This window comes from Drosophila serrata, unplaced genomic scaffold (assembly GCF_035046125.1).
Source record: "Drosophila serrata isolate PLE 108 unplaced genomic scaffold, ASM3504612v1 contig_241, whole genome shotgun sequence".
Taxonomy (NCBI): Eukaryota; Metazoa; Arthropoda; class Insecta; order Diptera; family Drosophilidae; genus Drosophila; species Drosophila serrata.
Genome location: NW_028257139.1, coordinates 3,985,276 through 4,000,175, shown reverse-complemented (window position 1 = coordinate 4,000,175; position 14,900 = coordinate 3,985,276). Strand labels below are relative to the sequence as shown.

General features: G+C 41.8%; 2 protein-coding genes across 6 annotated transcripts; one reads left to right on the top strand and one right to left on the bottom strand.

Moving 5' to 3' along the window:
• Nucleotides 1-1,380: 1,380 nt before the first annotated feature.
• sit (ELOVL fatty acid elongase stuck in traffic) lies at nt 1,381-5,438 on the top strand. 2 transcript variants are annotated; one of them, XM_020958274.2, is made up of 4 exons: nt 1,381-1,445; nt 3,664-3,842; nt 3,902-4,467; nt 4,598-5,438. In XM_020958274.2, the coding sequence occupies exons 2-4, from the start codon at nt 3,782-3,784 to the stop codon at nt 4,859-4,861; spliced, it is 891 nt and encodes a 296-aa protein (XP_020813933.2). In that variant the 5' UTR covers nt 1,381-1,445; nt 3,664-3,781; the 3' UTR covers nt 4,862-5,438. The 2 variants fall into 2 exon arrangements, with proteins under 2 accessions (XP_020813933.2, XP_086688099.1); XM_086831973.1 differs by lacking the exon at nt 1,381-1,445 and adding an exon at nt 2,860-2,987.
• A 1,897-nt stretch (nt 5,439-7,335) lies between these two features.
• On the bottom strand, nt 7,336-13,981 carry bond (elongation of very long chain fatty acid james bond protein). 4 transcript variants are annotated; one of them, XR_015271457.1, is made up of 5 exons: nt 13,730-13,979; nt 9,138-9,224; nt 8,871-9,061; nt 7,682-8,497; nt 7,336-7,596 (listed from the first exon to the last, which is right to left on the bottom strand). XR_015271457.1 is itself a non-coding variant. In XM_020958400.2 (4 exons), exons 2-4 carry the CDS (start codon nt 9,193-9,195, stop codon nt 7,766-7,768), a joined length of 981 nt encoding a protein of 326 aa, XP_020814059.2. In that variant the 5' UTR covers nt 9,196-9,224; nt 13,730-13,981; the 3' UTR covers nt 7,336-7,765. The 4 variants fall into 4 exon arrangements, 2 of the variants coding, with proteins under 2 accessions (XP_020814059.2, XP_020814060.2); XR_015271458.1 differs by lacking the exon at nt 13,730-13,979 and adding an exon at nt 10,167-10,635; XM_020958400.2 differs by having other exon boundaries at nt 7,336-8,497; nt 13,730-13,981.
• Nucleotides 13,982-14,900: the final 919 nt, after the last annotated feature.

Below are 14,900 nucleotides of genomic sequence, written 5' to 3'. Positions count from 1 at the left end.
TGACCCGGAAGTGGCATTAATCGGTGCGATCGCTAGAATCTGAGCCCTGGGCCCCCAGAACTTGTATGTAAATTGCCCATCCGAACGCGTGTCTCCTTGAATTAACGCCACCTCACATTCAATTTTCATTTCGAATTAAAATTTCTGTCTGTAAATTAGTCGTTTTATCGTTGTTAATCGTGGTTTCTTGTGTTTGTTCTGACATTGCTGGTAAACTGGCAACAAGAATTTCGTCGACGCGGCACAAAAAGGTCAACGGAATTCTTGACCAGCTACGCATTTTGTTCTAGAGTTCAACTTGTTGTAGATGGAGCGCAAAAAGAGTATCCAAAATGTGGGTCAAGGTCGGACTAAGATTCGAATAAAGCTTGAGGAGAATCAGAAAACGGGGAGAATTACTCAAAAGGGAAAACAAAATAGAATGAAAATCTCATTATCCGGTCATTTAGGAGCATTCACTCTGAGTTTGTTGGGATTCTCTAATGGCTAATGATGAAGAATACTTAATAAAGACATCGGAGAACGTTCAAAGTATAATTGAGGAATTGTGGAGAAAATGAAAGTCCATTAGGCGTATACTGTAGTATATTTATTATCTATTATATCTGATTAGGTGTTTATATTTTTACTGCTTATACCACGTGAGTGAAATGCTGTAAATTTAAATTAAAATGTTTAGTACGTTATTTAAAGTCAACAAGGGGCTGACCCTATTTTATAACTCGAACTTCCGTACTTAGCACTTCCAGTGAAATAACCCTTAAACCTAAGCTCAAATACTTTGCTTTCAAATCAAATTCCTCATCCTTTTAATTCCAACTCAATTGCTTTGACCATAACGATCGGGACTGGCAACTATTCAAGAATATTTTATGATTCTTTAGAATGTACAAAAGGCTTGCAGGCCAAATAGAAAACGAATTAAAATTCAAGCGAATTCAGGCAGCAGCATCAGCAACAAAGAACCGGCAACACGCACGCACACCTGAGCAGCACTTAAAGCCAACAATATCAATATTATCATAGAAAAACGAGACCAGGCGATCTTCCGATTTGTGTACATATAGAATTATATATGCAGGTTAACCCATACCAATCCAGTTCGAAACGAAACGATCGCACAAAAGAACATTTCGTCTTTAACTAATGCCAAAACCAAAGCTAAGATCAATGATGAGGATGAGCAAGATGCCAAATAGCCGAGACAAAAGTTGGGCCTTACACAAAAACTAAAAGCCAAGACTGCGACTGAGATAGAGATGGAGATAAAGACTAAAACTGCGACTGAAATGAACTGAAACAAAAACAAAATCGAAAAAGAGCCAAAGATACAGCAACACCAAAAAATCGAACCTTTAGACGAAATTTTTATACATAGCCGCGTACACCTCGGCGTAGCAGTTCAGTGCGCGTACAAGTCTCGTGGGTAGCGGATGCCAGCAAAGGTCTCTCCACCACTCCATATACTATACTATACTATAACTATACTCATACCGCAATCCAGCATCTTAATATCAGCCATAAGAAGCAGATGAAACAAGACTCAAAATACAGTTGTCATGGTGTTAACATTAAGCGTTCCCGCTGTTTGTCGTTTTGCTATTGTAAATTAAGTGCACGGCAATCGAAGAGATTGCAACAGGTGCCCCCAAGCTCTTGATTTGCAAGTGTCAGTGAGTGTGTTTTGTGTGTCTAAAAGAGTGATCAATCAGATCAGAAATATGAGAAATTTAACATAGAATTTGGTTTCCGTTGGATAAGGACTAAGACCTTAGAACGCTAAACTCAGTGGTGTAGGAAAAGTGATAAATGCCATTAGGTTTTGAAAAGTCTAAGAAAATGCAAGAGTTTGAATTTACTTTGAAAAGAGTTAAAATCATGGCTTTAAAGGAATATATGTCATAGAGTAACATAATAATTCTTGTTAGAATATATCCTTATCACATAAATGTTCAAAATTAATTGAGCTTTTAATGTTCTTCGTACTGAAAATGTGAAGTACAACTAATTATTGCTAATATAGGAACAGGAGCATAGATTCTTTGATTCCAATGTGTCAAATAAAAGGGTTTTTTTATAAAGTAATTATTAACCTAACTTCCTTAGAATTAAATTGTAATATCAGGCATTAATTTAATACTTCAGAAAAGATGATTTTTAAAGTCCAGAAGGTCCCTCATTAGATATGCAAACACACTTTTTAGAACACTAAACATTGCCATATATGTAGTATATATCTTTGATTCTCACCTGTCAAGGTCATTAAACTTTTGCGACATAATTTAATTAGCCAAAACGAAACCGAAGCCTTCTTCGTATGGTCGACATCGGCTTTGACAGTTGGGCAATAGGTGACACAATTTTCTATTTGCTCGCTATAGGCGTGGCCAAGGCCCGTTGACAAAAAACAAAAGGCAAGAGTAGAAATCCCCAAGACTGCCGGCCATTTAACAAATGACTAACCAAGTGGAAATGGCGATGATCAGCCAGACACGACGGGGACTATGCCCACAGAGATGCGACAGATCGGTGGCTATTCCCACCCAATTCCCCAGAAGTTGGAAGTAAACAATATAAAAAACTATGGCAAGGTCATGATATGGAGTTGAAAATTGATAAACTGGATTTTTCGGAACATTTCCGTGCGTACAATACAGGTGTTTAGCACCTTAGCACCAGTTATTGCCGCCCATATTCTGTGGCGTCAAATGTTGCAGATAATATTCAAAAGGCCTGAAGTGCAGGAAATGGCTGGAAAAAAAAACCTGATAGCCACCGCAGAGTGTTGTTGGCCAACTTGCCCTTCGACTCGGAAGTATTTCTGTTTCACTCATTTATTATTTCAATTTGTTCGCACACTCCAAAAGCCCTCCTCCTCCGGTCCAAGCCAGTCCAAGAAGCCGATCAGAATAGCCTCGAAAACGACGAAAGAAATCATAATGCTATTCGATTACCGCGCTCTTAATCGGCCTTTGCCAAGTTCAAGTGTGAGACTCGAAGTCAACGAACGTGATTATGCCTTTTGGCATATGTAGGTGCCAGTTGTGCTCGTTGGTTACTCGCTGATTGATGCTCTATGCTCTAAGCTTGATGACTCTCTAATGGTCCTTCGAAGAGCTGAGCTGTGAATCTAGGTTCTCGGGATGATTAATCATCATCGTGGAGTGGCATCGTCAAGCACTCCATGAATGACTGTGACTGCTTCTGTGGAGAGAGACTCACCAGACAGACAGATAGACAAACATAATTTTCAAGCTGCTTGGGATGCGGATGGGTGAGCGGGGATCTCCACACGTGAGATACCTTGGTGTCTCTTGGAATCTCGCAGTTGGAGTCCCAATTTAGCAGATGTGAGGCAACCGTGGAGTATGAGGTGGCCACCTTAACCAATTTGTTGGGGCCTGTTGTGCGTCGCTGCGGTTGTTTAATTCATAATAATGAATATAATTTACTGTTACTGTTACATGATAATTTCACGCATTTCACCGTCTCCAAAGACACAGCAACTCTTTCGGCTTTTTGGATTGCCATTGTAGGTCTTTATTTATACATTTCTGGGCTCGGCAACAGTAACTAAACTAGCTGGCGGCATTAGCATAACTTAAGTAGAGGAGAACTCGAACTGAAACTCATCCAGACTCCCTGCCGTTCTTCCCCATTTAGATTTCGCAAAACTCGTTCGTTGCGACGCGTGCTTAGCAGATTTTTAATTCCCACATCGAAGCGATCAGCGACTATATAATCGTATTTGTGGGAGCAAGAGTCCAACAAGAATTTAAAAATGGCAGCCGTCAACGCAACGCAGGTGGACTATTGGAACTTTCTGTTCACCGACCTGGCAGGTAAGTGGTGTCATAAGTCCGGCTTTAACTTGATCTGATCCTCGTTTCCCCTTTCATAGATCCACGCACCAATGACTGGTTCCTGATCAAGTCACCACTGCCCCTGCTGGGCATCCTTGCCTTCTACCTCTTCTTCGTGCTCTCCTGGGGCCCCAAGTTCATGAAGGATCGCAAGCCCTTCAAGCTAGAACGCACCCTGCTCGTCTATAACTTCTTCCAGGTGGCCCTCAGCGTTTGGATGGTGTACGAGGGTGTGGTCATCTGGCGGTACTACAGCTGGCGGTGCCAGCCGGTGGACTGGTCCCGCACCCCCAAGGCATACCGTGAGGCGCGCGTGGTCTATGTCTACTATCTGGCCAAGATAACCGAGCTGCTGGACACCATATTCTTTGTGCTGCGCAAGAATGACCGCCAGGTGACCTTCCTGCATGTGTATCACCACACCGTGATGCCCATGATCAGCTGGGGCACCAGCAAGTACTATCCCGGCGGACACGGCACCTTCATTGGCTGGATCAATTCGTTTGTGCACATCATCATGTACTCGTACTACTTCCTCTCCGCCTTCGGACCCCAGATGCAGAAGTACCTGTGGTGGAAGAAGTACATCACCAACCTCCAGATGGTGAGTTGGGTTCGAAATCTGCGATATCTTTCTTGGTCTTGGTATTTTTAAACCAGCAAGAGTTGATAATACCTTCTCTTTAAATCCTTAAAATAACCACTAACCCTGTGAACTATGCCTTGTTTTACAGATCCAGTTCTGCTGCGCCTTCATCCACCAGACCCAGCTCCTGTACACGGACTGCGGCTATCCCCGGTGGTCGGTGTGCTTCACCCTGCCCAATGCCGTCTTCTTCTACTTCCTGTTCAATGACTTCTACCAAAAGTCCTACAAGAAGAAACAGGCGGCTGCCAATGCCAAGGCTCTTACTGCGGACAATAACAATGAGAGCTGTGCCAAGGACCTCAACAAGGCTGTGGAGCAGCTGCAGGATCAGAAGAAGAAGGCCTTGTAGGCTGTCACACCCACCAAACACCATTCCAGGCGCCCCCCCTCAATACTCGTACAAAGCGGGAAACCACTGAGAGCCACCACGTTCTATGTGCAACTTTGTTGACTAATTTCTTAAGCAATCCGCCGCCAAAAATCAGAAACGAGACACAATATATATACCATGTATTTGAGCAAACGAGGTTTCCCGGTCTTTAAGACTTGGAGACACCGATACACACATTATGTAAATGTTCAAACAGTTGAAATTGCTTTTTGCAGCCATCGTCATCATCGCTCGCTCCGTTTGATGTTCGCATCTGGCGGACAACAAATGAAAGAAGTCGTATGTCTTTCGGCCAAAACTGAACTAAGTTAAGTAAACAGGCAGAAGAAGCGTTAGTTGTGTAAATAAGTGTAGGTACGCATATGAATATGAATATGTTTTCTTTAGATTTTATATACTTGTGGTATGTAAGGTAGGCATAAGCAAAGTGAAAAATAATAGTAAATAGCAAATAGCAAACACCCATAAATTCAACACACATTTTACAAATAAAAATCTAGAATTTTTTCTACAAAAAAATATCGAAAAACAAAAACCAACAATGAGAATGATTCTTATTTGAATGGAATATGGGAGGGGACAAGAACTTAAGGTCACCAAAGTCCATTGATCTTGAAGGTCTCAAAGGGTATTTAAGAATCAATTGAAGACCAAGTGATATTGGTGCTTTTCTGGAGTCTTGTTTGACATTTCAAAATTAAATGAAATAAATTATGATTATTGCTTTCAGGGTGCTTTTAAATTAAATCAAACTAATAATCTTAATTAGGCATTCTTTAGAATTTATTGGTTCAATTTAATTCATTCTGATATATCTTTTTCATAAGTCAAGATCCAGAGTTGCTAATTCTATTAGCTTTGACCTTGAAAATATTGCAGATGAAGGCACTTCCTGTAATCAAAATCATAGAACCATCATAAAGATTGCCCCATTATTTACAATCTGAATTTTAATTAATTTTGTTTGTTTAACAATATCAGTTAATTTGGAGGAATCTCCCAACTAGCCCCACCCATTCAGTCAACCTCACATAAATCTCTCGAGGAAGCCTTTGCTCAAGGAGCTCATTTAAATCGAATCAATATCCAGTATAAAAAGAACAATATTTTCATTCATTCAGCGGCGGAAGCTGCGACATCCGTAATGCGAAAAGTGATTTGAATTTTGAATGGGCGTGGCTAGAACAGGTCTTTTTGGGGTGATGATGGTGATGCAGCATGTCCAATTTTTACGTGGCTCTCGGAACGCTGACCACCAGAGCTTAATTCAGAGGCACCTTGAATGGCAGCAGCCTCAGTCGAGATAAGAGTTTGATAAATTCCGCAGCCTTTTATTGAGCAATCAGTCAAAACGGAACCACATAGCGAACCGGAAGTGAAAACGCATCTTCGAGTGGAGCTGCTGCTGCTGCGGATACAGTATCGAACCGTGAGCCGGTTTCCTCTATTCGACAGCTGACCTTGATCTTGACCACAAACACGAAAAGACAAAGACGAACCTCCGAGCGAAAAAGTCGTCGTCTGTCTTCAACTGGCCCCCAACCCGGAGCTATATCTTTGGTTACCAGTTTTATGGCCTGATCAGCAAAGAATTGATCGAAGATCGAAGATCGGAGAAGAGGAAGAACAGAACCTGTGCTAAACCTTTTTTTGAAAAATTTCCATAATGAAAATGGCGGGTGGAGAGCATACTTTTAGGCATTACTTGCTGTCTTTGCAGGCAGGTGAGGAGGGTTTGACCTATGCAAATGTGGCGAAAATAGTAATGACATCCTCCACTCAGCGGAGGAACCCCACAAGACACAGATGGCATTCTAAATCAGGCCCTTGAACTTTGACTTAAACCACACAAAAAAAAAACATCGGTTTTGTTTTATCTATTTATATTAAAAATCTGCATAAATAAACGGGCTGATGCTGGGCATGTGTGTGAGTCAAGGCGAAGGAGAAAAAAATTGATTAGAAATTCTAATTTGGCAGCGACATTCACCCATAGCCATTCGTCGCCAAGGTGTCTAAGCCGGGCCAGAGAATTGTCGAAGACCAGTTCTCCCCTTTGTTGGCCAAAAGAACGTGTTGCATAATCGCGGCAAGCACGCGTACGCAGTTACCTAGGACAATTGGCAGGTGAAATCTCATCGATTAATCGACAGGCATTAATCACTCTTTATGCCCCGAAGAATATCTAATCCATCTGAATGGCTGCGGTTTTGCAGATCTGCATAATTTCGCCGGGCGGTTGGTGCGCGTGGCCCAAGTATCGATTTGGCCACGAATATGTTGTCATAAATAATGGGATTCAACTGGTTTTCGATTATCTAACTCTGGAGCCTCGTGCAGAAAACCCGAAAATTAAAGAATTCCCAAACCCCCCGATAGATCGGTGAAACCCGAATCGAGCCGGCAAAGAACAGAGACAGAGCGCGGGGCTCTTTTTATTAAATATACAAAAATCAAAGTTTTATTGAATTTTTCTTGTTCTTGTTTCGAGAAACGATTTACGGCTGCATTTCATTAATAAACTCTATAACACATTCCCTCGCACACACACTCGCACACACGCACACACAGGCACTCTGGCTAGAAAAACATAAACACGTAAACAAAACATTCGCACACTTAGGGTCCTAGCTACTTTTTGGGTTTGAAATATCTTCGTCTGTCCGGCATAAACATTACGCTGGCCGATCCTCCTACATGCAGAGATTACAGAAAAACAGATATAGATACAGATACCGATAAAGATACAGATACAGATACAGATACGGATATGGATACCTTACGAACTAACTTCTGAAGCCCCGCGCTACGAAAGTAATTGCTAAATGAAACCCCTGGAAATCTTCTAGCTCTCGGTCGGTCTCACTCCGCCTTCATTGGCTTCACGCTGTTGTTGTTCAGATCGATGTAGGCCTTTCCCGGCATCGAATTCTGCAGACTGATGGCCGTCTTTCCATTGCCCACGTTCATCGTCTGTGGCATGCATCCCATTCCTCCGGCAGCCCGCAGAGCGGACTTGGCCAAACTGCTGCCCGTCGCCGATCCCGAGGCATCCACAGTCTTGGCCTTCTTGTAGGTCTTGCGGTAGAAGTTGCCGAACAGATATAGGAAGATGACCGTGTTGCCCACGAAGAAGAAGGTCAGTGTCTTGGGCATGTTGCAACCCTTGGCGCCGACAGCCAACATGTAGCCAAGAATGAGGACAAACTGGATGAGCTGGATGCTGGTCATGTACTTCTTCCACCAGAGGTACTTCTGGTACTGGGGTCCCATGGCGGCCACCATGTAGTAGAAGTACATGATGATGTGCACACCGGAGTTGAGGATGCCAATGATCACGCCCTGCTCACCGGGCACATACTTCAAGTAGGCCCACGAGAAGAGAGCCGTCACTGTGTGGTGGTAGACATGGAGGAACGATATCTGGTTGTCCTTCTTGCGCAGCACAAAGAATGTCGTGTCCAGCAGATCGATGATCTTTGAGAAGAAGTAGAACCAGGCGCCGGAGTACAGGCCAAGGGTCTGCTCCCGAGTGCGGGTAATCTCGCACTTCTTCGAGAAGATCGAGGCCATTACATTGCTTTCCCGGATGGACTGCAAACAAATTAAATGAAAATAGTAATTATATTTATTTATATATATATATAAACTACTAATTCTAATTTGTAGATTACTTAAACCTAAGTTTGACAATTCTTAATGAACCAAATGTTATAACTCATTCATAATATCAATTGAAATTCATTCATTCATGATTTGCGTTTCTTTTGTCAATTGCCGAATCGAGTTTCATCTATATATTTAGCTTTAAAATGTGGAATTTGTAATGCAAATATTGCGGCCCAGCCCATCATTTTGTATGTTTAACAATCACTTCGCCACGGTTGTTATTAAAAATGAATAATACATAAATCGGGGGATCAGTGCTCTGAATAATTGTGACGCCTTGTTGGCTTTATAGACTTACCGTGCGACACATCCAAATGGAGTAGCAGACCTGGAAGGCATTGTAGAACACCATAATTCGCTTAAGATCCATCGGTTTGCGATTCTTCATGTACTCGGGTCCGATCTTTAACACAAATGCAAGATAGACAAGCACCACGCCCACCACCGGCGCCGGGGAGCTCATGAGGAACCAGCTGTCCACCGTTTCATCTAGAAGATAATTGTATACCCAATAATTAATTTTTAGAGTTAATTATTTTTTACGTCTTTTTTCTTGCAGACTTACCCACGCCCTTGGACAGGCCGGAGATGCGCTCCTCAACAATCTGCATGTAGGTGGTCATCGTGGCTGATTCGAACTGCAATTTGGCAACTGCAAAAGAGTCGGGGAAGCGAAAGAGAGCTTTAGAAAATGTTCGCCCAAAATCGAGAATTCAGAGCTCGACGTCCGTACGCCGCGTTGCCAAAATATTGAATGAAAAAGATATTCTAAATCCCGAACGCTTAGCACGTTTTCAGCTCGGAATGGGTTTCGGATTCGGAATCGGAATCGGAATCGCGAGTTGCGAGTTGCTAGTTGCTAGTTGTGAGTTTCGTGTCGCGAGCGTTGATTATGCTGGCTAAGGAGAAGCTACAAAAAAACACTGAGGAGCTGAGGAGCTCAGTTGAGAGGAGCGTGAGCTGCATTGGAATTTCTGGGACGAGATACGCCAATGATTTTTTAATGAAAGGCCCGAAGAAATCGCCAATTGAGCTATCCCCAATCGAGTGATGAATGACGACAGCAGTCACCGGACAGAGATAAAGCTGGGTGCCATCGTTGCACCCGCAATGTCGTCCATATATCGTATATATCAATTATATATATAAAAAACTATAAGTAGCATATGAATCTGAAGACGACTTTTAAGATCTTAGACTCTTCTTGGGGGCTGGCACGACCGCAAGTCAATGGCTTGAAACCTGAAAAGAGTCGCACCCAAGGCTTCATTTGAATTTCTTGCCTTGGCACTAAAGTTAGTCCAACTTTGGCATTCATTTTGTATCTTTTATCTCCTCCGAATCTATCTCGTATCTCTGTATCTCGCACACACACAGATTGGTTTAATGTTCTTGCCATGTCGATGGATGGCTGCCGTTGGCCTCGCTTCTTGTTCTTGCCTCACATTGTTATTTAAATTGCACGCGGAAAGAGTTTTGATCGAAAATGGCCTATCAAAAATGTATTCAATTACAGTGTGTGTGCGATGTTGGGAACTTGTTTTTATGTAACGCATGTGTCTTTCCGTGTGTGTTCTCTTCATTAACCACTGACCTAGCCAACTCGAACCGGAACTTGTCCTCGTCCACCGGGCAGCAGAAGATTCTCGATTCTCGATTCTCGACTAGTTCGATCGCCTTGTATAATTAGCTGCTCAATTCGCATAGATTTATCCAGTCGGTCCAGCGAGTGGAATTAATTTTAATCCAAGTCCAACTGATCTGGCAAGTTTGTAATCAGGGCTTGCTTAGATCGCAGTTTGGGTCTCTAATGACAACCGAATGACTGGGAACTTCAGCTTCTGTTCTAATTGCAACAATGGATCGCATGGCTTGCCATTAGATTAGATGTGGAGAGCATTCGCCTTGAGAGTTTTCCCGAAGAACAGAGCAAACACCTGGCTCCGACACTAATTGGACCCACTTGGCGTATGATTGATATGTGGCTACTGCTGCTGATCGACAGCGACTGAGACTGGGTCTCTGTCAGGGTTAGGGCAAATCGATTGCCTTCCCATTTCCATATAGCCATATTGCCAAAGCCATTCCCAATCCCAATCCCATTCCCGTACCCATTCGTATGCAAGGCACCTGGCATCCATAGATTGACACTGGAGACAGGAAAAGTGAGCTCGCATCATCGCCGTGATCATCATCATCACGACCAAAAATGTGACGCCAACTGTCGACAAGTGTTGTTGAGTCAGGCGACTGTTCCGCTGGCTGCCTTCGGGGCTGCTGCTGACGTTGATGGGCGGCCACCCGCCACCTTTTTTGGGAAACCCCCAAGCTCAGTCCCAAGCTCAGTCCCAAGCTCAGTTCTGCAACACTTTTGGACACCCCCAGAGGCCTGTGTGCCTCGATTCTAGCTAGGTCCAACTCTTCCGCGGTTGGGGGAAATAAAAAAATGTTGAAAAAATAAAATGTAAAAATAACCGCAGACACAGATACAGAGACGGAGTGCCGCGCACGCATTAAAATTATGTGTATTGTATGCATAATTGATTTCGATTTTGCGAATTTGTACCCTTTAAGAGCTGCTGCTTGTCGAACGTCGTGTCAGCATTATCAGAACGGAGAAGCTCAGTAAAGAGTACTCGGAATTGGATTTACCCAGCTACCAACACGGCTTGTCCATAATTTCAAAATGTTTCGGTGTTTCCTATTTTCGCTTCCCTTGTGACTAATACTATAATATGTAGTATCTAAATGCCCAAAAGCGTCTGGCTTTTGGTGCGGAAAAGCACCCGAAAAACGCGTTAATTTTTATGAATTTTGCCTCTAAAAATAAAAGGGTTAAATCAAAAAAAAAAACAACTTAATTTGCCACTAATTCGAGATCTAATGAAGGCCGATGGGGCATTAGTCTTTTATCGGCCAGCGTGTTTATTTGTATCTGTATCTGTTGGTTGCGATTTAAATGTTGTTAAAAAGTTGCAAGTTTTGCATGTTTATTGTGCAATGTTGTGCTTAGAAGGCAAATGTTTTTCTTAGCCACGTGTCTACACAGTCATAAAAAATAAAGCATACATATGACTTGGCCAATATGTTTAAGAAAGAGTTTTACGATTTGTTTAAACTTTAAATGTATTCTTAAGAAATTGCACATAATATAGATACTATGCTCTTTGTGATCGGGTAAAATTGACTATGAAATAATTTCACAAAAATAGTAAATTATATTTATTAATTTTCTTATCTTATAATATTTATTGCTTAGAAAATCAATGTTTCCAAGTCTGTCTTTTTGATTGTTTGATTCTTAAGTATCAATGGCTCAATTTTTTCCCGTGCATATGATACTCCAATGGGGCGGATGTTTTTTCTGGGGATATTACAGGTGTTGCAGCCCAGATTTTTCACACGCACTTGTCTGTTTGCCAATGACAACAATTAGCCATGTGAAAAAAATATAAAAATTCCCGAATACATTAAGGTTGGCCCATTGCAAACTCTGTGAGGTGTTGCGATGCACCTGAATATCTCAAAAAAATAAAATTCATGGGTTCTGAGTAAAGGGTATGTGGCATCGGGTCGGGTCGGGTTTTCGTGTTTGTCTCTGTTTCGGTTTCTGATGTGTTGCGCATTGTTTTCCCGGCGTGTGCAACAGGTTAATCATTTAGTCTTGCCTGTGTCAAGTGCACATGTTTTATGGTTTCATGCTTGCTTAGCGCTGTAAATTAATTTTTTCTGCCAGCCGAGGCATTTACACAGAGGAGGCACCAAAACGCGCCAAGTCAGCCAGCAGTTGGCAACCGCAGCAACGCCACATATACAGACACCCAAATCCATACCTAAATCCAGCAACTGGCCTACGTTGACACCGTGAAAAATAAAGATCATAAACTATAATCGTATTGGAAATTGATTATTAAAAAAAATAAGTTAGAAGTAATTAGTTTCAGTACAGAGCTATGACTAATATGGCCGTGTAATTGGGGTAATTTGTTTTTTTTAAATAGTTACTTTATAAACAGCCAATAAAGGAATTAGTTTAAAAACTGTATAAATTTATATTGCTATTCATTTAAAGTAAGAAATATAAATTTCACATGCCTCATGCATATTTAAAGAAGTATTTATGCTTCCCCAATCTATATAAATAAAATTTTCATGTCGCTGTGTTGGTTACCTTACTCCTCCGAAATGGCTTGACAAATTTGTATGAAATTTTAAAATTTTAAGTGGTTTTGGGTAATAAAAATGCAATTATTTAGGGTTATATGTCAACATGTCAATAGAGGATGGGTTAAGAAGATGCAATTAATTAGGATCACCTCATTTAAAAGAACACTCTATATGTGTCCTAAAATATTCCATAAATTATTCTAGTATTTTGCGACACGCTTTGAAACTAAGAGTTTATAAATAATATATTAAATTAGCATATCTATGGTATACAGATCTTTGAGAACCGGATCATCTTGAATTGTTTTGTAAATGATCTGTTTTTCCCCGTGCACAAAATGTGTCATAATTTTTGGCTCTGTCGACTCTGACAACCTTTAATTACTTGGCAAATATTTGCAACGTTAATTGGATTTTTCTAAGCCCGCTGGGCCGGCTTCGCCTGTGTTATCTTAAGGAACTGTAACGGATATGGCCTGTGGCCACGTTCGTGGGAACTCCGACATCTAATTTGTTTGCCTAACCATGAAATGTGGTCATCTTCGCGAGGCGTGGGCTTTTTGGCGGCGTGAAGGCCGTTTACTTGACGCGATGCGATGCAATGCAGCTGCAAATTGAATAGCAATCGATTACAAGTTCAAATCGATTACTTTTGGCCGCCTCAATGCAGCAGCCAGGCAGCCAGGGTCTTGGCCTTGGTTGACTGGCAAAATTGCAGCTCCTCAAGCCAGTTTTCAGCATTTAATCTATGTGCGATGCATTGGGTTAAGGTCGACGAGAAAAATCAGACGGACCATTGCCAGTATCTCAGTGGCAGTTGCAGTTGCAGCAGCAGCAGCAGTAGCAGTAGCAGTAGCAGTTGCCGAGTTGGCCAGGCCTAGATCGGCTTTTGGCCCACTTCTCCTGCCCCAAAAATTGGCTCTCTAATTTATGCAACACTTTCGCGGCCCCAAAAAAATCCGAAAAAAGAATTCCATATCACTTCCGTACCTGTGTTCTTCTGTGGGTTCTATTGGGGCACGTTCGGCGTTCGACTCCCTTCGTTAACTTGGCTAACACACACGCACTGGCACTGAGACACACACACACTGTCGCACAACCGTAGCCTGAAGCTGGCAGCGGCTCGTATACAGATCAAAGCTCGGACTCGGACTCGGACTCGACCGTCTCTACTGCGGCCAACGCCAAGAAGACACTAATATGGAGTTCTACACGCTCGGCTGTATAAATAAACAAAATGAACGAGCTCCGTGCGGCTGGCGTCGCTGCTGACGCACAGGGGGGCAGCGCTGTCGGCGTTCGGGCCGCTCGGCGTATACTTAATTTTTTGCTTCGCTTTCGTCACTCGTTGCAAGTCGAAGTCAAGTTAATGGCGTTTTGGTTACTTTACTGATTTTTGGATTTCTGGTGCTAAGGTCAAGTTTGAAGCAATTAAAGCGAATGGATATGGTTACCACTTTGTGGCGAAAAAGAAAGCAAAATTGCTTACGCCAGCAGCTATACGGCGGCAGCAACGATAGCTTTTCTTGGTTTATTTTGAACAAGTTTATTAACCCTTTTCCGATTGCCAAAAACAAAAAAACATGCAGATCCTATCGCAAAAAGAGCGCTTAAAAAGCAAAGAGAAACATAATAAAAACTTACACAGGAAAAAAAGTGTCTAACAAATATGAATATGTATTTTAAAATCCTTTTTTTAACAAGCTCTAAGCTAATTTATACCTGTCACTTTCGAATAAATACTTTTCGAAGTCTCAGGATTAAAGAAATACTATTTTTCTGTTCTAATCAATTTATTTTCAATGTATTTGATTATCTTTGTATGAAATACATTAAATTTTTTTTAAATTAAAGAATACAAAATTTAAATTAAAAGAAAATTAAAGAGGGATTTAATTAATATATAATGTTATTTAATTTGTGGATAAGTCAAAGTTAAAATAAATTAAATTAAACCATTATCAACAATTACTAAACGATTTAATTGATATTTCTCCCTGTGCACTTCCCGAGCCGTCACACGAATTGGCTTTAAATAAACCGCTAGACAATTGATTTATTATCGCCGTCACGTCATGGAGCTGGAGCTGGAGCTGGGTTGAATCGGCCGGCCTAGTGAGCATTATATCTCGTCTGGGACACGCCTCGTTCCATCAGCGAT

What these genes read in the sequence shown, in the direction of transcription:
- sit (XM_020958274.2), top strand. Translation starts at nt 3,782, where the DNA reads ATGGCAGCCGTCAACGCAACGCAGGTGGACTATTGGAACTTTCTGTTC. An exon ending in TCTGTTCACCGACCTGGCAG is followed by an intron (nt 3,843 to 3,901) that starts GTAAGTGGTGTC and finishes CCCCTTTCATAG; the next exon opens with ATCCACGCACCAATGACTGG. An exon ending in ACATCACCAACCTCCAGATG is followed by an intron (nt 4,468 to 4,597) that starts GTGAGTTGGGTT and finishes CTTGTTTTACAG; the next exon opens with ATCCAGTTCTGCTGCGCCTT.
- bond (XM_020958400.2), bottom strand. Translation starts at nt 9,195, where the DNA reads ATGACCACCTACATGCAGATTGTTGAGGAGCGCATCTCCGGCCTGTCC. An exon ending in CGGCCTGTCCAAGGGCGTGG is followed by an intron (nt 9,062 to 9,137) that starts GTAAGTCTGCAA and finishes ATTATCTTCTAG; the next exon opens with ATGAAACGGTGGACAGCTGG. An exon ending in CCATTTGGATGTGTCGCACG is followed by an intron (nt 8,498 to 8,870) that starts GTAAGTCTATAA and finishes ATTTGTTTGCAG; the next exon opens with TCCATCCGGGAAAGCAATGT.